At 41.9% G+C, this 22167-nt stretch overlaps 1 protein-coding gene across 1 annotated transcript in view; it reads left to right on the top strand.

Moving 5' to 3' along the window:
• LOC104961401 (kin of IRRE-like protein 2) overlaps positions 1 to 11539 on the top strand; it is a 32497-nt gene extending 20958 nt beyond the window's left edge. Inside the window, exon 5 of the mRNA XM_010789703.1 lies at positions 11450 to 11539. Coding sequence (XP_010788005.1) covers positions 11450 to 11539 — 90 coding nt within the window. The remainder of the gene's footprint in view (positions 1 to 11449) is intronic.
• The last annotated feature ends 10628 nt before the right edge of the window (positions 11540 to 22167 follow it).

Here is a 22167-nt window from a genome sequence, read left to right as displayed (position 1 = left end):
CATTACAGACTTCCTTGTATATGTTCACTTACTTCAAAATGTGCCACTTATTTCTTTCTTTACCATCGTGTACTTATAGTGTTTTGAACTGGTTTGTACACACACACACACACACACACACACACACACACACACACACACACACACACACACACACGTTACCTCCCACAAACATTTTTGCACGTCTCTATAAAAGACCTTGAGTGTTTGGATTCATTCTTCTCCCTAACATTAACACTAACCACTTTCACCACAGTGAGAAGAGGTCAGCAGTACTGCTCCTCTTCACCTCTCCACTCAGCATTATCAGAATGGTGAAGATCTCACAATTTGTATCTCTGAAGAGAGAGATTCTTTTTTTTATTAAGGAGGTCAAGCAATTTACTATTCAAGAAGCGATTCTATGGTTCCAATTACCTTTACATTATTTGTGATTACTAAGCCATGATTGTTGCTGAAGGAGTTTGTTCACATCAAACCCAAGGCAAACCTTCTGTTATGACAGGCTCTCGATTGAGTACACATCCAAGTAAAATGGATATAGTCTCTGGCTGTGTGTAAGTCATTTGATTTTCTGGACAACTGTTTGTCCGATCTGCTAAACATTAAGTGGGTGTATTAGTCAGAGGAACCAATGAAGAACTGGGTTGAGTGTTAAGTTGTTGGCATGAGTGGCTCTCTAAAAGCGGCCATGCAATCCATAGGCAAGTTTTGAAAAGGTGCTGCATATTCAAAGGTTTTGAATAGACAATACTCTTGAATTGAGAGCCAGACATGGAAATTCTTTAGTACTAGCCTACTATTTTCTTCAAAATCCTGTGCTGTGTTTGTTAAGATTAGATGATGTTGTTATCATCATGTGCAAATGTGTTTGTTATTGTAAGGTAATGCTGCTGCATGAGCAATATGAGCCTAGGACAGGGGACAAAATAAAAATGCAAGAATTAGAAAATCAATGAAACTCGATCAGAACAAATTACAATGCAAAAGGGTTAAGAGATGGTCCATCTAAATCCTTGTAGCTGCAAGAGAAAAAGGCTTCCCCCTGCAAGTGTGCCTCACATTTTATCGACTGTAACCGTCACACAAAACTGATCAACTTTTATTTTAGCTGCGCTGGCTGAAAGCTTCAAGGCAGAAAAAAGTCAATAGGCCACTGCAGATTGACCTATACACATTACCTGCTGCAGACCAAGCCATTTCATAACATAAGATGACAAAAAGCACAATGTAGTGCAAATAACCACTTGGTTGGCAAAAATCAAGGAATACTGGTGCTGTGACGGAATGATATGCTGCAGCCCATCTAAAGTCTAAAAACCCAATTCAAGGCTCCTATTCTTTTTATAGAACACTTTTCCTTCTGATTCTTGTGGTACATCAAACGTCTAAACCACAACGCTATCATATCATTTGTAATGGAACAAGGACATTATGTGCATGATTTATTTACTAGCCTATTGTAAAACAGATTACAGACCAAAATGACCTCACTTCTCAAATATGTCCTTAATGGGAAAGGCTCAGACTGGTTCTCACAGGGATAGAAGAGCACACAGGCATGAAAAACACACACAATTAGGCCCAAATACACCTCTGCCAACAGATGGGCTTATGGCTTTGTTGAGGTGGAGTTTGCCTTACTGCCCGTCCCATTTTCAGAAAATCCACTTTAATTAACATATCAGGGCTCCAAACGAGGCTAAACCTCTTCTCTGCAAACTGTAATCTTCCCAGTTTGAACTGACCAACCATAGAGACAACATGATAAGGCTTGCCAACCGAAACGCAGGGATAATCCAGTTATACCTGCTTAAACAGCGGACAGCTAAAAGCACTGATCTGACAGGCTCTCTCTCTGAATTGCCATTGATTGCGATTTGATCTCAGCAAAGTGTTTTGATTTACATGTGACTTGATCTGCAGATTCTCTAAGTCATTTTAGCCGCATTATCTGGCATATGCTGCACTTAAAAAATAAGATTAAATGTATGCAGTGCTAGCGGGTTGCAGAACATATGCCTTTTTTTTTTCCATTCTTCTCCAGTGCCTTCTTTGACTTTATTCCCACCCATACAACTTCCTCCCACCGTGTCACTCTGACCTAATCATCCAGCCCCTCTAGTACCCCTCTAACAATTCATCCTTAATAAAATATATTTTCTTTCCTTTACTCCCACAACATTCGACAACTCCCTCCACCTTCTGAGCATGTATTTTGATCTGAAGGTGTCACAGGAGCAATATCAGTGTGACTGTGCTTCCCTCCACCTGCAAACTCACAACCCCCAGAGGAACGCTAGGGAAAGTTGAACGGGCCAACAGATGGAGGCTATTGTGTGAGGGAGGGTGAGTGTGGCAGCAGTGTGGTTCTCAGTGTGTTTGTGCACGTGTATATGAAGTCTACAAGTGTGTATTGTGTATGTGGATTTGAGCCTTTGTGTTTGGGGTGGAGGGGGGGCACTCAGCGGTTTAACACAAGATGTTTGAAATCTGTTGGCCTGACAGCGTGTCACCAGACTGCTTTGGTTAATAGAGTCTCCTGGAATGTCCTCTCCTGCCGTTTTAATGAACCCCAAGCCAAAAGGCCTAATGAAGCGTGCTCCGTTTGCCAAAACAGTCCCTTGGCTTGACCTCCCCTGACCCATACCACTCCCACGCCACTTTAGGGTGGGTCTCCATGGTGACCAGCCTAAAGAGTCTACTGGACCCAAGTTGTCAAAGGGACAAAGGCGGGAGCAAAGCAAGAGAAAATAAGCAGTTAAGACAAAGAGCGTTGGCACATGTGCCTGCATACGTTTAAAGATGGAGTTGGTTTCACCAGTTTAATATCTTAAATGTTGCATATGTCCGCATCTCTTGTTATCAGGACAAAAAAGGCCAGTTAGCAAAAAGCTGCTGTTTTCTGGCCAAGAAAACATTTTCTTAACAAGCAATTCCACCCTTGTCAGCATCCAAAAAGATTCATGATACACACAAACACACACACAAGTTGGCGCTCATTGCAGTTTAACTATTCTTTGTTCCAAGAGCCTCATTATTTAATAAGTTAGGACTGTAACACAGGCAGTGTGTATTTCAGAGGGATGCCTGTGTGTGTGTGTGTGTGTGTGTGTGTGTGTGTGTGTGTGTGTGTGTGTGTGTGTGTGTGTGTGTGTGTGTGTGTGTGTGTGTGTGTGTGTGTGTGTGTGCGTGCGTGTGTGCGTGTGTGCGTGCGTGCGTGCGTGTGCGTGTGTGTGTATCTGCATGTGTGTTAAGTATGAGTTAAGGACTAATAAAGTGTAAGGCACCTAATTAAGCAGTCTTTGTTTAGTCTCTATCGCAGTTGTATAAACTCAGCAGGCACAATACAGGGTGGTATGCCAGGTCGCTATGCTCTCATTTGAATAACTACAGACAAAGCAGGGAGAAAGAAGGGGCTAACCCACTTCAAAAGAAATTCATGCTTAATTGCAAATGTGCGTAAAAACTAGCAAAGACAAAGGAGAATGTTCTGATTAAAGCTGCATTGAACCTTGTTTGCAATCATGCACAACATGTGTCTGATCTTATTTGAAAAAGATACATTAAATATCCTGGAAAGCGATAGATAACATTGATTTAATTACATTTATTAGACTTTTGATAAAATCTATTTCCCATTCCTTTGGCCAGCAGGTCCTAAATAGGGAGAGTGGATTCTGTCGAGACTGAAAATTGACTAAACCGTTCTCTAGACTGAATAACTTTGGATCAATACGTTTGTTGTTTTGTTTCTTTGCTTTGCTGCTGTGAATTGTTGAGGCGGCACAGCACTATGAAGTCAGAATAACAAGCACAGATGCATTGGTTCCTTTTCAGCTGCAAACATATAAAGACACAAACTGCACATGGATGGTTGGACTTTTTTAATTATAATGTGAGTCTGTCCTGAGACCCCTCCACCACTCCCCAACACACCCCCCTTTAAGAAAACAGGCTGGAAAACCTGAATGGGCAATCAGTGCTGTTCCGCCTGTGCACATTCCTGAATTCAGCACTCTAATAGTGCCATTCATTATAAGCCTTATTAAAATAAACACAGACTTGATGATATAATAACAAATAAACCAGGCTGCACATACTGTCATAATCGACAGAAATTAAAAGTGCCAAGAAGCTCTATATTACCACAGTAACCTGTTTCTCTCTCCTTCTTCTCTCCCACACGCACACACATTCACCCACTTACACACACACAAACACACACACCAAAACACACGTTGAAATAAAAGTAATCAAGGTTATTTAAATGAGTGTGCAGGCTGCATAAACACAGCAAACGGTAAAGAACATTACAGGCTATGCATTCTTAATCTCGCAAGGTGGTGAGAGGGGGTGTGCGGGGTGGGTGGTTAGGGTTCATTTACAAACAGTTTTGACCTCAAGTGGAGTATATTCATGTTACGAGACCACACATGGCAAGAAATATGCAGATCTTTACACAATAAAGAATATGAACTGCACGCCTAACATGTGTTTCGCTTGATGTGCTTATTCTGTGCAATGCTTTAATTTTAATGCACTCCATCTTTTTTTGTCACCAGAGTTAGGACCTCAGTAAGTATTACTCATAAAAAGCATCCAAAAGAAAGCGTGTCAGGGGATGTCGGGGGCAGGATTTGAGATTTAGTGTGATCTGCCTGTGAGTGTGAGGGAGGGACTGTGGGGTTCCTGAGTGCTACCAGCTGACGTTCCAATCCAAAGACTAATTGATTAAAGGGTTATGAACATGTGTGTATGGAGATGCTATTGAGAGCGCATGGCAAATATACGCCATATGGGCTAGGGATTGCACCTCAATTACTGTGAATGGGGTAAGTGTGCTATTTATCAGCGCCGCCTTTCCGGTTCACATGCTTTATGGTTAAATCTTTGCAGTCAGGCCCTGGATGTTGTAGAATCACAGACAGCCATAACAAATATTTCAGCATATATAACAGTGGAGGCCATTGGTTGGAACATTGGTAAAAATGTGGGAAACCTGTGATTTGTATTTACTCAATACAAATTGATTCAAACCAATAGCTACAAAAGCTGTATCGACATCACATAATATACAAGATGTATAAAAACGGGCTAGTAAAATAAATAATCTATAAGCAAGCTAGACATAAAAGGTATGCTGTTATCACAGGTAAATAGGCTGACAGCAAGTTAAAAGCTATACATAAAATATATAATAACGATTTGACATTTGGCAATATGCACCTAATTTTGTACTCCTGCATGTCTAAAGCTCATTGTTTTGTGTATTTTATCTTGCTGTTTTAATCTGTCCAAAAACTTACATCTAAAATAGATCTTGTTGTCGCTGTGAGGTTTCAGGGCAGCCAGCGGTGACTGCAGGGAGTCACTGGAGGTCCCCTGCTCAGAAATAGTCCAGCATACAATTCCCTTTAGAACCACAAATTGCCATTATTGCACTTCAGTTGAATATGGATTAAACACTTGAGATATAACAGGTTAATCATTCGACCTTCTCACTTTCCACAAAAAGGCAAAAGAGCATCTTTCCACAAATATCACACCGTTTTTTTGGAAGTGCATGTATCTGCCACTAATAAAGACAGATGTCTGTTATATGCTAAATTACAACATCCCAACTCCCATTATAACAAAGGAAGTTTGACAATAAATATGATTTAAAAAAAAAAGAATAATATTTTTTTTTACATCAAGTAGTCAGTAATCAATATCACTGATCAATGTCTATTTGCAATCCACAGGTGATTTGTATCAAATACATCTAAAATGCAATTCAAAGTTTATTGAAACAAAACGAATATTCTGCTTGCGGAGAGTGTATTTGAGGCTGACACTGTGGATTCATTCAATGCTACGCAGAACTTCAGTGCCAAAGTGAGGATTAGGCCTATTTCATAGTGCTCTGTTTTATTGTAGTGAAAATGTGCATTGGGGGCTACTGCTGGATGAATCTACGCTACCAAATTGAACTAATTGCACTGTTGCCGGCCCAATGGGCCCCGTCTGGGACTCAGGAGAGCAAAGAGCTGAGAGCAGGCGAGTACATTACCGAGTCTGACTAATTGCTCACACCTGTGCCTGCCCAGTTGAGTCTGCCGGGGATTCTAGGGAACGATAAAGAGCAAAACTGGAAACATATGAGCGAGGCAACAGGAGTTAAAGTTTACAGATCATATCCATCTACCTATACATCCATATTGATGTGGATTGGTCAAGGGATGTTTAAAGTCTAATATAGTGTTGCACTTTAAATACAGTGTCAGGTTCCACTCCATATGTTGGATGAATTTGCACCTTCAGAAGTATAATGTATTTCTCACTCTGGTTCTGAAACCTGGAAAATGTAAGTGGCCTGTTTTGTCACCAGCTCAAATATCCGATCTCAGCCCCCTCTCTTTTTCTGTTGTCAAAAAAGAAAACAAAAAAACAAAAAGAGACATGAAGTGACTGCTTAGGTGCAACAGAGAAAGCATTGACTCTGAGATACTCTGAAGTTCTGAATCAGACTGTTTCCAATTTCAGCGCCGTCTGCTTTTAGTTACCTGAAGAGTGGAGTACCACATGATGGACATTATATGGAAGCTATAGTATAAAATAAAAAAACAGCTATAAGGAATATCCATTGAATCTGGTTTCTGTAACTTGAGGCTGTCATACCTAACAACTTTTCTTTTAACATTTAGTTTTATAATGTAATTTTATCAATTCTGTTTAAATTATAGAACTATGATAATTGTTTTCCAAGGTTTTCATGTACTGTTTATGACATGTTGAATGTTGTCTTCACATTTAAAGTGAAGGACAATAGAAAGAAGGTGGGCAAAGAGAGAATTGGAGAAGGAAGTGAGCAGAACAAAATGAGAAGAGAGGAAGCTGTTGTCTGACCAGAGGCTTCCTGGACAGAGCAGAAATGATCTCTGAATCTCACAACATGCATTCCACACACCCCTCACCACACAAACAGCATGAATCCTGTGCACGTGCCTTGTAGCCGCCACACATCATGCCTTGGAGACACTAACACAAACACTAACACACACAAGCAAGACCTCAAACTCTCACCGATATGGTGTCCACAGTGATCTCAATATAATCCCAAAAGATTTGTCTCAATCTGGAGGCAAAACAAACTATCAACAAAAATCCACGATAACTTTCCAACTCTTCTTATTCAAACTAAATATATTCCTGAGGTTGCTGTTCTTTTTGGTCTACCCAGAAATGTCAAATTAAATTCATAAAACAGCTGCCCGACTGTAATTTAAAGATGCTGAATCTTGAATATCCAAGCAAGCAACATCTACCTCCATCATCAGCTACCTGATTGTCCCCTGGCCATAACACTTTTTTTAAATTGTGCGTAAATACGTACTTCAACTCTGTGACCGTCTGTTCAATTTTGCCTTACCATTGTCTTCACCTCTGAATTTCTACATCTACAGGCACAACACATATCCACTACATCAACCATGTTTTCTCTGTGAATTGGTGTAATTGTGGACCTTGTGTATTGTTGTTTGTGACCCCACCTTCATTTTTGTTACACCTTCTGCTTAACACACCTCTCAAAGGGTATGATGTGTTCTGCACCTTATGTAAGAGATATAACAAAGAAATCACCATCTGTATGGGTTTGTAAGGAAGGGATTGTGTGTGTGCACCTATATCCATGAGCATGAGGGCACAAAGCCATCCCCTTATGGCCTATTGTTTTGGAAGGCTACGACTCCTGCTCCCCTCCCCTAGATGTTGGGGGAATAGAGCACAGTCTGGCTAATATTTAACTAATGACTGTGCCTTCCAGACTCGACCGCCCTCCTCTCACCAACTGCCAGACCTGAGCCATCTCTGCAGTAAGCGTCACTGAAGTGTGGCTGTGTGAAACAGAAAGTGCACGGATGGGGCTCTGCACAGCATCAGGGGAGAGGGGTATTGGAGAAAATAACTGTTGGAGAGCCCATAAAACAGCTGTGAGTAAGGGAGAGATAGATGCATAGTGTTGTGTGGGAGGCCAACGAGTCCAGCAGTCTGAGAGAATGCCATATGCTACCTTGAGGCAGGCAGAGTCTGGCGTAAGGAGAAGCAGAGTTAGAAAAGAGCGGCTGGTTTCCATCAGCACTGATATTATATGTGTCTGCCTTCACATTTCTCACCAAGGAGCACACTTATAGATGGAGGCTATGCCACTGAGAGGGGAAACAAGAGAAGGGGCTGAAAGATGGAGAGGAAGGGAGGCACAGAGATATGGAGATTGAGTGAAAAGGCATAATTAGATAATGAGGTCTGTGATCATCAAGTGGGAGAGACAGAGGAAAACAGAAGTCTGTAAGGGAAAAATAACAGAAAGAGCGGGAGTTAAGAGGAAGTCTGGGAAATGGGGGAAGGAAAGGCGGGAACATAGATAAAAGATAAAGCACAGCTGATTATTGTTTTGGTGTCACCAATGTGGACTGAGGCCCCCAGTGCTGCCAGGCAAATGTAGTATTAGTCACTTCAATAATTAATCACCCTGGGAGCATGTCTTTGCAGCCATGCTCTGACCCATTTCTTGAAAATTTTATCAACAGTAACATTCCCACAGAGCCCCTCTTCTTCCATACCTTCATTTAAGGAGGTGGGGGTGGCCGCCCAAATCCTCTGGGTCAAGCCTGGTCATTTATTAGCCCCATTTCTCGGGAGAAATAAAAGTAATCGTGCTGCTCTTCTCAAAGGCTGGAAACCATGCGGGGAGACAGAATAGTGGCTCGGCTGTGGCCCAATGGGCCCGGCTGACTGTCTGTCCTTGTGAAATATGAAGCCCATATGTAGGACGGCCATCTGAAAGAGAGACCCAACAGGGTTCCTTCAGGCTTTGATGCTCATCACCACAAAAGCAGATGGTGGTGTCCTGGTCTTAAAACTTTTTTTGCAACAATCCCCCCCTCTTCTTTTATCCAATCCTATCCGGCCTATTAGCCCCCTGCCTGTCATGGTCTAGCAGCCTATGCTTAGCCCCCGGGGGGCTTCCAGATCTATGGAATGAAGTCAAGCTTCCCTATTGACACAGGTCTCGCTGGATAGCTTTGAATAGAATTCAACCGAGTGAAAAGGCATGTTTTAGAGGACAAAATGGAATAAGGTGTTGGATGGATCAATACAGCAGGGTTTTGACTTGAAATGCTTTGCTCTCTATGAGCTCAGACAAAGCAGTGCTGACTGCAGGTGGCAAAGAATTTTTCCGGACATTGAGTAAAAATTAACAAAGGCTGTTTAATGGAAGCGAAACCTGCATGCATCTGTGTGAAAGATTGGGATCAAAGTAGAGGGATAACCCGCTGTGTGTGCTCGATGTGTATGCCTTCCCTCTTCATTAAAACAGGGAGGATTTGTCACTGAGGTCCACTCCAAACCTGTGCTGCTCTCACTAGAGCAATATCGGCACCAGAAAGGCAATCAACGACTTAAAGTCAGGCACAATGTAAATAGGTCTGAGGAGCCCATCTGTAGTAATCCAACAGTCCCTCCTGCACCAGCCTGCGCTCCGTCTCTCCGTGGCACAAGCCAATTAACTGTTAGATTCAGAGTCGGGGATGAACACCCTAATTGATTACATGGCAATAGTTGATTAAATTATCAATTTGGGCACAAAAAGCTGAGCGGAGGTGTAAAGCCCGGAAGTTGGCTGAACGACTTCTTCAGTAACTTGGCAGCCCAATTGCTGTGTGTGTTTGTTTAAGCGCAGGAATGGAAAGTAAAAGGAGGGAGGCACGGAAGCAGAGGCAGAGGCAGGCAGACTGACACTTGCTGTAGCTACTGTAGGTTGTTTACTTGCAGTCTCTGACTTACACCTCTCCTCTGCCTCTTCTTTCTCCTCAACACAGACATTCTTGGCTGCCTGAAGCGCACAGAGAAAGTCATACACACAGGCAGAGAGGCACACATAAATATAAACGCACACAAACACACACATATTTGCACAAATACCAAGCAGAAATGTATTTTATGGCATTATCGATGTAGACACATTGTATATATACAGTTGCATTTACATAATAAAATACCCTCATTAAAGACACACATACACACAGACAGAATAAACATGCATAATTAAAACAAAAATGAACACCTTTAGACATTTCCACTTGCACATTCTTAGGTGCAAACACATGAACACACAAGGGTATTCAGGGATTTGTAGCATTTTAATCACATGGGGAAAAAAAACCTTATTTTGCCCATCATGCCTGTGATTCTGCTTTGTTTACCCTGTCATGGAGAGTTGCTCCGTTCGATCAGGCTGGAGAGGCACTAGGTTGGGTGGTTGTGCTAACGAAGTCTCAATGTGCAGTCTGTCGACAGGGTAATTTCCCAGGATAGAATTGTGTTTTCACTTCTCCGGGTTCTGCTGGTAAAGATAGAAGAAGATCAGCACCTGAGTCATTGGAGAGGAGAAACCAAATGGGTATACACTCCATCCACTATCCTTCCTCAAGGTCTGAGTAAAGCGCAAAGCAGATAGACCATTGTATTTTTTTCTCCACATGTTGAACTAGGAATAAAATAAAATTAAACTAAAGATATGTTTTACAGTATTCAGTTAGGCAGGTCCACATTAGTGCATCTGGCAATTCTCAATTAACTGCCGCACATTAACTATTACTATGCCAGAGCAAAATGATTTCACACTCCCATGTTCTCTATATTAGACAACCTACATAATTAAGCAAGTCTTTCTGCTTCAAACACAGGGCAGCATGTGAGCGAGAGTCTACCAATGTCAAGAATCTCATGCAGCTGTTTAATAATTGAAAACTTTGAATCTAATATTCATATTTTCATCTAATGGGTGGTTTTGGGCGATACTGTAAGAGATGCAAGAAATATGTTCTTGTTGTAAAAGAGAAAGGTCTCATTAGGATTGCGTAGAGACCATTTTGTGTTGAGTTTGGTGCCGTTTAAATTATCAAGCCCTAATGTAAACTAAGAATTACAACAATGACATTGAAAAATACATTTATTATCTATTTCATGTTAAAAAATAATTGTTCATGCAAACGACAGAAAATATTTCTCTCTCCATTTGATATCATATTAAAACAGAATATTGTTGGATTATTTCTCTGACAAAACATGACAATAAAAGAATACCCCTTGGACATTGATAACTGGGATGGACATTTTTACAATTTGTTAGACCAAAAAATCAAGATAATTGCTAGCTGTATCCCTACTGTAAATGGTGTATGAAGGAGCTGTGGTGATGCGTTTTTGAGGCTCACACTGCTGCAGGCCATGATATCAAACAGAGCAAGAGGACAGTATACAGCGGCCATCACTTCCTGTCTTTTACTGTAAAGTTTTGGCTGACAGAGAAAACCATCTCTCTCTCATTATATACCCCCTGTCAGCTTTTGATGACTTTTCACACAATGACACATATGTTACACCCCTTTTCCATTAACAGGGAATGGTCCTGGAACAATGTGCTACTCTGGCTGTGCAGGATGGAGAAGAGGAGGTGGTGGAGAAAGAATGCGCAGACTATCGGGAGTGATGGGAAGGGTCTTCATTGAACAATGTTTTTTAAGTTGTTGGAGACAAAAAGTGTGCCATGGGGACTTCTCCATCAATCTGGCAGTGTCCACACTTTGCATGGATTTGTAAGCATGCTGTGTATGTGTGAATACAAGAGTACGCAGCAGGGGGTCCATGGATATAAGGCACTGCAAGTGGTCCTCCCAGATGGTTGAGTCCCACTGCTAGTAGGAGGTCTGCAGCTTTTATCTATGACAGGCAGTAGGTCTTAACATCCTCCACACACACTGCTCTGCTGCAAGCCTGAGGCCCACAGGGCTGGAGCTATGAGGGAGGCAGGGTGTCCCAACGCAGGAACAATTCCCTGCTTCCCCCTCAGTCTTTTTTTTTACTAGAGAAAGAAAAGACCTCAATGACAGCCGCTGCTCAGAAACGCAGGGGATGGAGGATGCTCACTCTGTTATTTGGCAAGGTCTATCTTACCTAACTGCCACAGGGGCGCACATTGGTTACTTAAACTTTTTTTGTTTAATGTACTAAAATTGTTTGGGCCCCTGTCAGTCACGGGCCCTTAGAATCGTCCTAAATTTTCTCCCCCTTACGGCGCCCCTGCACATACACACACGCCCATGAATGCCTTTGCACAGATTGACACGCACAAATGCCCCTGCATGGTTTTTTCTTCCTCGGAGGGTCGAAGCTTGTCCAGAGCATCAGCATTGTTGGAGAGGCTTAGTGAAGGAGAGAAGAAAAGTCTTCGAGAGGAAGAGCAGAAAACAGAGAGACAGACACGGAGATGCCAGGAGACACTGAGCTGCGGCGCATTCCTAATCGACTTTCTGCCGACTTGCAAATCCAGCATTCTCATCTGGTCTACACAAGGTCAACTGTGAGATGTTCTGAAACAAACAAAGTGAGACAGAGGGTGACGTTGGATGGGGAAGGACTGAATGAGTTACTGGTTCAGTGAATAACTGTTGTTAACAGACAGAGGTGACAGGGTCTAGATTAAGGACAGTGTGTCTGCTGCTACATAAGGTGAATTTTAAAAGTTGTCTGCTTCAGTGTCCTCCACGATGCCACCTTGTTACCACTCAAATCTCCAGGAAGTCATTTTTCAGGGAGGCCAGTGTGTGTCAGTGTGTGTCAGTGTGTGTTGGGGTGTGTGGAAATCATAGCGGATAGAGGTTATTCTTTTATCCTTTGACCCAGATTTGAGGGAGCACTGAACAGGGGACATGAAAGACACGGACCTCCCAGTGGAGCCGGGGTCATGTGCAACCTGAACACAGGCGCACACCGGCACAGCCAGCCGAGCAGAAAACACCATTATGCATACACAGTCCACGCAGACACACATAGCACATATGCTCGCAAAAGATGAATGCATGCACACACGTTTAGAAAAAGACCATGTGATCAGGAAAACCAAAAACAGGGCATCTCGCACGGAAATACTTCCACACACACCTGCCCCAGCTCTCACGACAGGCCTTCCCCCCTCATGCACAGGGCATATTAGTTCCAATGAGGCAATATGCAATCACTGATTATTATTGGCAAAACAGACACAATCTCAGTCATTAATATACACATTTAGATGTAAATACTGCCCTTATTCACACCTGTGCTTCTTTGTACATATTGTTGCAATGGCATGAATGACTTTTTTCACTGTTATACAAGCACACGCATTAACAGGATATTAATTGTATCTGTAAGCATGGCAACGATGGAGGAGAGTGTTAAAGGTCTTTTCATTCCTTAGATACGGTCTTATTGTGATGTAGTGGTGAAGGAAGGTGGCGTGGGTTAAGTGGCTCTCAAAATAAATTATTAGAGCAAAAAAAGGAGGAAGGTCACAAACAAGTTAAAGATGATGGTCTGTGTGAGTTTCCATGTTGATACACCAATGAATGAAAAAATTGTGAATATTAGGTGAAAGAGATTGAGAGAGAAATTGCAGAGGAGCAGAATGGACAGTTTTAAAGTGTGAAATGGGCACATTTACAGGCAGAAACTTGGATTTACTGGAGACACAATATTGGGCTTCCGCCAGTATAAAATATGGTGCCTTACCTACAACCAGATGGTTCCTCACTTCTGACCGAAACCGCCGCACTTCCATCCCTCTCCCCCTCTTTCAGTTGTTGTCTCCTACCTCCCCCTCAAGAAGTGTAATAGCTCAATGATGTCATTTCAGCAACTCAACTTAGTGCCACAACCAATTGTGCTGTCACGAAAAAAAATAGTCTTTACTCCGGGTACAGTATGAGTGACATTCTTTGGCCAGGCTCCTACAATGACTCCCTATGCCCGCTGAGCTCTCTTGAGGTACACTTCTTGTTAGAGGTGACAAGTCAGCTTGGAGAAGAAAGCCATTACCAGAGAAGAAAGGTATCGGGCAGCCTCCTGCTGGTGTAAATTGAAACCAAATACAATGGCTCCAAGCCAAGGAAGTATTCTGGGAAATCTAATATGGCCATTTCCTTGCCTTGCTGGTAATTCTAAGCTTCATTCACCTTATTTGAGAAATGTCTTTGGCAGGATTTCTCTTTTCAGGATTGAAGAGTTTTTATTTTCTGTAATACAATTAAAGTATAAATAAAGTATCTATGAAAGAACAATGCCCCATAGAATCTCTGCCAATAATTCTACAACATCTTATTTTCCTTTTTCACTTTGAGAAATCCCTCGTCAACTACTTAGTAATTGCAGTCCTCTCTTCCTCCTCTCTAGTCACAGTAAAGCCTGGGAGCTTGGCCACATGGTTCAGGGCTGGGCTACAATGCACAAGGACGAGGGGGGATGAGGAAACTAGTGGGGGTTCAGAGGCATAAAAGTTCCTTTCTTCTCCGCCCTTGCCTCTTTCTTTGAGCCAGAACAGAGGGTTGCCACGGCGATGAGGTTGGTTTGTCTCCCACGGCGTGGTCTGGGAAGAGCAGCAGCTTGCTCTGACATTTACTCAGGCTGGAGGAAACAGAGACGATAGAGGAGAGAAACACACAGACATACAAACACATACAGCGAGGAGAGAGAGGGGGACGCATTAGCAACCAGCGATTGCAGAGTGGATGGATTTAACGATAACACCTGTAACATCATGGGGACGTGGAGAATTGGCTGCCACTGCCTTTATCTGAAGCTTTTATCTCCTTCTCAGTATCCATTCATCCCCAACTTCTATTCCTGGCCTCCTTTTTCATTTGCTTTCATTTAGATCTTGCCAGCTAGTCAGTAAGCTAACACATATACCCATCTTCATATTCACTGCCAAACTCATACACAGAACCAATGTGCACATAAATGCACACACAAACACTATGGTCATCCTTCTGGGAGGTCAACTACCAACAATGCCAAATGTTCTGAAGTCAAAACTGGGACTCTTTCCCAGAGATTCTAGTGAACAGAGCTTTTGTTCAACAGCTCAGCAGAGGAAAAGTTGACCCAGGAAACTGCTATTGAACCGATTCTTCTACTGTATATTCCTTATCTTTTGGTGTGTGTGTCTGTGTGTGTGTGTGTGTGTGTGTGTGTGTGTGTGTGTGTGTGTGTGTGTGTGTGTGATTACTCGGACAGACATGTAATGTCATCATGTGCATGTGTGGCAACCTGAGATGTGAAGGTTTTTGGATCCAACAGGTGTACAGTGACTATCTCCACGCTGAAAAATCCTGTAACGCTTGAGAACACACAGCGAGTCAAAAACACTTTTCAATTTTATCAAAAGCTGTTCAAACGCTGCATGTTTTGTTGAGGACAAAAGTCAGCCATATCAGCAAATACAGCAAGCGAATAGAGGTAAGAAGAAATTGACTGATGCGATGTGGGCATACAAGATAAGCAGAGAGTGTAACGTACTGTCACACTTACAGTAAACACGTGGTGTTTTTTCCCTAATGGATCAGTTAGCATATAACCCACAAAAGACAAAGAAAGAAGAGGGAATGCATCACAATATGCCACAATGCAAGTCATGCAACATTAGCCGCAATGCTGATAGAAAATAGCAGAATTTCATGAGATACATCCATATGTGCCACTTTGGCACTTAACTTCTAAACTTCAATAAGAATATGCTAATGCACACTTTTCTATCTGACGCTGAAATACACAAGGCTCTCTGTCAGTGGTGAATGAGCTTTGTTTCCCTGAGACTGGAGCTCCAGTGGAAATGTTCACTTTTAGCCTCATTCGAATTCTTCTGAATCTAAAAAAGGGCAACTTCAATGGGGATACTCTTTGTTAGCATTACCCACATGAACACAGAGGTATAAAAAGACAGTTATCCCAACTTGACAACAAAACTTTCTCTTTTCAGATTACTATATTTCCTGTTGATAACCACACTATGCGCTCTGTGGCATTTGCTCTTTGGTTTTCAAAGCAAAGAAAATGTTAAAAGCCCAGCAGCAACATTTGTTAAGAATACATATTTCACAGAGATGATAACGCAAAAATCTCAACCCACTTATTGCCAAATGTTCACCTAAGATAAAACTTTCATAACACTTTAAATTGTAGCGATGTGCCAACGATTACATTAAGAAGCTTTCACACTTTGTTAACCCCTTAAAGTTAAATATCTCATCATTGATATGCTTTATTGAGGAATTATTTTTACCCACTGAATGCAGTAATTTGTTTCCATATTTGCCTTGCATTTGGCAACATATCTTTGCTATGGCGTGTTCTGCCATGAAAAAGATATCGCAGCAGTTAGTCTCTCATCCTCCTGAGAGAACAATCCTATTTTTCTATTCATAGCCTAATCCTTACCCACAATTTACCATCTTACATTAATAATGTGGTCAATTTACGCTGACCTTTACAACATAATAAAAAAGTCTTACCTGTAAAAGATTTAAATTGTACTGTACAGGATGGCAGCTTCTGCTATGTGAACTTATACCGTACTAAGTTACTTTTTGAAGAATGTAAACATAACATTCAGAAATGTAATTTATCTAAACAGTTAACACCGGATTCCATAACTATTTTTAGTAGTTATTACTCATATTACTTATATCTTACTCTAACAGCAGTATCTTTATTCCTTGCCAGTTTTTGCCACCATGAGCTTTTGAGAAATGGTAGCTTCATCACCTCTGTGGCCTCCCTAAAATGAAGTAACTTTCCCTTTTATAAACCAAGGCAAGCAAACACTCCTATACAACATAAATCAATTTAAAACATATTACGAGACACTTATTTCCCCCTTTTCTGATATGATTTCGCCACTACTATTTACGTTTATCAAATGAGCAAAACAGCGCTTTGGGCGTTGTGTGTGGTCAAAGCTGGCATTGCACACTCAATATCAAAATATGACAAGGAGATAGAGGTTTAATGTGCTTTCACTCTCACGCTCCCTTTTTATTCTCAATCGACTGCAAAATAGGCAAAAAACAACAGCAAAAAACAACAACCCTCAAATGCATTTTGAAGCTAGACATGATATAGCTCTATGACAAATAACAGAAAGTAGACGTTATTTAAATGAAACAACCGGGAGAGTTAGCTTGTTTTGCAAAGCTGCTAATGTGTAGGCTAAGTATGATGGTAGCGATGGGAATACTAGTAGCCTCCATGTGTCCTTCTGATTAATTCTATTAACAAAAACTAAAACACAGTTTGACATATGAATACTTCATCTCCATGACAAGAAATACAATGGATTTAGACATCAACTAAGGTGGGTTTAATACACCCATTTGTCTGTGCCTGTCTATCTCTGTTTACGTAATTGCTTACTGTTTTTACATGTCTACCTTGCCGTGTGGATTTAACTTTTCAGTTTCTTGTTGAGGCCATAGTGTACCTTGTGTGCCTGACCCCAAGTCTTTTTTAGCTGCTGTCAACACAGACCGTTTGTCGGGAGGGAAAAATAGCTTTAAATAATTTGCAATTTCCTCATCCTTATTGTATTGGTTTGGTGCGCGCTTCAGTCACCTGTTGAGTGATTTGTGAATGCGCCTGCGTAGAAGGCCTTCTAACTGCTTCTGAAAATTCGTCCATTCTCGATTTGAAGCTATAAAATGTTCGGCCTTCTAAGTATTTGTCTGCAAATCATGTAGCTCAGATACTGCTGTGTAAGTCATGTAATTGATACAAGTACTGTTAAAAGCTCCTGGTGGACACTGTTCCTTTTACCAATTATATTTCTTATCTATTTCACTATTTTGAGTTGAATAGGTTTATGTACGGCCAATAGCTCAACCCAAATCTACACCTAAAAGCGGGAACACTTTTTCCAACACTACTGTTCACAAGTGTTGATTTATTATTTTCCACTGTTATGTTTTCAATAGTAAAAACAATTCAAACTGCATGCTATTGGGGATATAATGAAAGTCATGAACATTTCCACTATTTACAAATTGTGATAATGCAGCCAGTATTGAATGACGAAAGACGTTGTGCATTTGTCACTACAGTAAATTGGGTAAGAGGGCAGGGTTTCATTCGAACTTTTCTTCTTTACAATTTAGATTTTTCAACATGATAAATTGAAAGATTTATACATGCAAAATCATTTACATAAAACCCCAGTGTTGAAATGCAGAGTGATGCTACTTCTAGGATCAGAAATGATAAAATTATCTATGCTTTTTATTTTTGATATGAAGTTTTTCTTCCACTTTTATTTGAATGCTACTCTCTTCTTTTGTAGACTCCCTCCAATGAACACATGCTGACATGGTCATAGCTTCATTTGTACACTCTGTCTCCGTACATGTGGTCACTCCCACAGTGATATGGGTATAAAGACAGACCAAACGATGCTTTGTAGCAGATTTATCTTCTTGCGTATGATCTTATCACTTGCCGAAGGCACTTTGCTACAAACCAATGGGGGTCTCAAACTTGTTCTTCTCTGCCACGTGTCCTATCGGCCCCTCAGTCTCAGTGGGTCAGTCATTCTGTGAGGCTGAACTCAGGGGGATAGAAGCAGCAGGAGCGAGATGAGCCTGGAGGGGATCTTCTCACCCTGAGACGAGTGATTACTTCGCTGGGACTAAGTTATGCTAATGCATTCATCTCCAAAAGCACCGTGATTATTTAGAGTTCCTCACCAACTGTTTTAGATTTTGTTCGCTTGCTATTTTATGCAAAGATGCCTTTTTTTTCCCCAGCCCTCAGTTGCCACAGTGCTTGCCGAGCTGAGGGAGATAAGAAGGGAGAAAAATTCGGAAGATTGGTGAATTCTTTGCCCTTATTTTAATGTGCCCTTGATGTGTGAATGAATGCAAATCAGAAAATATGTCTACTTTTTCCTAGAAGTATTGCGCATGTTGCCATTTTACAAAATGACAGTGGAGTGGAATAGAACAGATGATATTGCATTCAGCATATTACTACCCTATTTCTCTGACCCTCTAAAATGTCCAATGTTTTATTTAAAAGGTTTTGACACTTTCACTTTAATCCATACAAACTGTTTGCATTGCCTCAGAGCTATCCCCCTGTTGTCACATTTGGACAGTTGTTTTAATGCCATATTCCACCTGTGCCTGGCATGTCGTTTGAGGTGAGGCAGCGTCCTGTCTGTGGTGTTCCTGTGGTGCAGCGTCAGGGGATATCAGCAGCATAATACCAGAGTGAATATGTTAGAGCATATTCCCTCTAATCCTGAGCATACTGTAATCAGAGGAGACTAGGCTTCCTACCGCTGTGACTGCACAAACACATGCTATTGGTCTGCAGAGGTGTGTGGGTGTGGGAGGGGTAACAAGTTGGGAGGAAGAGGAATGGAGGGGACGAACAAATTGAAGGACTTTTGAGGGAGAAACAAAGAAAGTATATAAAAGGGAGACAGCAGAAACCTAACAAGAGAAAATGTTGATAAGATGCGGCCGGAAAACTATTTAAGTAGTTGAGTTGTTGGTCAAGAAACAATGGGAAATCAATAGAAGAAGTTGCAGAGAGATTTAAGAGGAATCTATAGGCCTGCAGAGATTTTCAGAGAATTTGATGGAGATTTCTGGAAATGAGAGCACTGCCCAGATGCGCTGCAGAAAGCAACATCTGCAGCATTAATTACAAAAGCCCCCCTCCCTCACCCCCACCGCACTTCACCACCTGTTTTCTTTCAATGGCCCCACTATACGTGAGTGAAATCAAGGAATCCGCATTCAGCACTATGGCTGATGCAATCACATACAACCTGCATCCTCCCTCCCGCCCCTCTATCTCAAGCCATTCACACACACACACACACACACACACACACACACACACACACACACACACACACACACACACACACACACACACACACACACACACACACACACACACACACACACACACACACACACACACACACACACACACACACACACACACACACACACACACACCGCAAACAATTCCCTGCGGGTATCTTGATGTCTGATCTATTAGGAAGTGAAAGTGAGAAAGAGAAAATAGAAGCTCTCTGTCACCTAAGATGTCTTGTCCATGTGGTTTGTTTCTTTCCTTGCCACTGAATTGATTTGGTGAGTCAACCGCTTCACTGATTGAGAGATTGTCAGCCCCAAGAGGACGGAGGCGCACTCTGGATGCGGTGTGACGTGCTCATTGCCATGTGAGGACTATGTTGTGCCGGCGTTAGTGGTCGCTACATGTTGCTGCTATCTGGATCCCAAGATTACATCTGCTCAGCTGGGATTGTTTTCCTGCTGCTCTCATGGAAGGATGTTGAAATTGTATCAGAGATTAAGCTCAACCTATTTCACGGCCAGCGATGAGATTTGGGTCGATCTTTACCTTCTAAGGTCTCGGGGTGAGAGCAGGACAGTGTTTATAAAGTGACAGATTGTAACACATGTGTCAAACGTCTCTAAAAGAAGGATCTGCAAAGAGGATTTGTGGTGAAAAAGCACGAGATCAACTCTTGGTGTAGGCTACCCTTATACCAAGTGGTAAAGGCCTGGGCTTATCTGAATGGAGCGAGAGGATTGATGCAAAAGCACTACAAGCCTCTTATGGTTGAAGATCTCTTGCATAGAGAAAAAATGCCCATGTGACAGGCCGCTCCTCCCTGCTTAACCTGCAGGCTTTCAGCTCTTTTGCCCATTTTGGCCCAAATACTGCTGGGCTTTTCCAACTGATCAATTGAATAATTGAGTGGCAATTCAGAAATTCACCATTTAAATGTTGGATCAATGGTATGGATTCCAGAAGTCAGAGTTGCATCTGATACGCGGCTGTCAAACCAGCATCGTTTAGAAACCGTAGCAACATCCACCAGTATACAGTATTTTTGTAGGACGTACTCCCTCTTTTTTTCACACACACACACACACACACACACACACACACACACACACACACACACACACACACACACACCTTCACGCAGGAGGATGCAGGGTTGAAGAGCTCGAGCCAGAGAAAATGGGATAGAAGAATAAGCTGCAGTGAAAATGATATCAGCTGTTACAACACTAATGAACACCAACACGAAGGCGGAATAGAGATAGAAAACTACATTTCCTTTTTTCCCCGCTTGACCTCCAGCTGAGATTCAAAGGCTTTAATTCTCCCGGTGATGTCGGGATCCAAACAGCTACAGTGAATAAACAAGATTACCCATTTGGACATGCCAGTAAATCTTATCATATTGGAGCAGGGAGAAGAGCTGGGATACGGGACCAAAGCAATAAGATTGACAGAGGCCAAGACGCAGGCAGCCATGGTTGCTGAACACAATTCCTCCCTCAAACAAATCTTCCTATTTCATTTTGTGACTTACTGTAGATTTCTTTCTTCGGTTGTGGAGAGAGCTTGATGTGTCATATGTTGTGGCAGCAAGAATTATCACTCTTCACAGGCGTGAAGCATGCACTGTATCAAATATTATTCTCTGTCAGATATTAATCACAACTGGATTTGCAGGAAGGCTTCATTATACAACCAGTCATTTTTCTTTCTTCCTCTCTCATTTCATTTCACACTGAAAATATAATATCTTGACAAAATGAATCTCCAACTGAACTCTAAGAAGTTTGCTGCTCGGGAACAATGTATTTTCAGAAAGCTGTAGACCCATTGTACTTGGGGATTGGCTCACCAGTTGGAATCGGATTTGGTGAAGATAAAAGCGAGAAGTCTTGGATCTCTATACGCTCAGATTCCAAACTAATTGTCGTTCTCAATGTAAAGCGATATGGAGCAGAAGCCTCTTGTTAAGCGGCCTTGTGCCAGATTTGGTTCTTAGCATGAGGCGAACAGAAGCTGTGCTGTAGGGCTAGTTTGCGATGAAGGCCGGGGGAAGTCAGAGATGGCTCCAGAAGACGCAGAGGCAGCCGGTGGAGCCGTGCCACACAGCCGTTAGTCAGGGAGTAATTTCCTGATTCCATCATGAACGTCATGCCTCATCACGATGAATTCTTGTGACTGAGATCAGCAGAGGCAGCTTTTATGGGACCATAACCTGTAAATAAGATGATTTATAAAACGTGAAACATAATGTGGGCTGGGGGGCTGGGCGAGAAAACATCACTGCGCTAAGCATACATGACAACAAAAGTGATAAAAAGATTTGGGGCTTATGAGAGCAGAAAGATGTGGGACTTGTTACCACAATGTATTTCACAGGAACATGTGAAAAAAAGATTATGATAATAAAAAACATGT

Source organism: Notothenia coriiceps, unplaced genomic scaffold (assembly GCF_000735185.1).
Source record: "Notothenia coriiceps isolate Sejong01 unplaced genomic scaffold, NC01 NC01_scaffold00033176, whole genome shotgun sequence".
NCBI lineage: Eukaryota > Metazoa > Chordata > Actinopteri > Perciformes > Nototheniidae > Notothenia > Notothenia coriiceps.
This window is presented reverse-complemented; position numbering and strand designations above follow the sequence as displayed.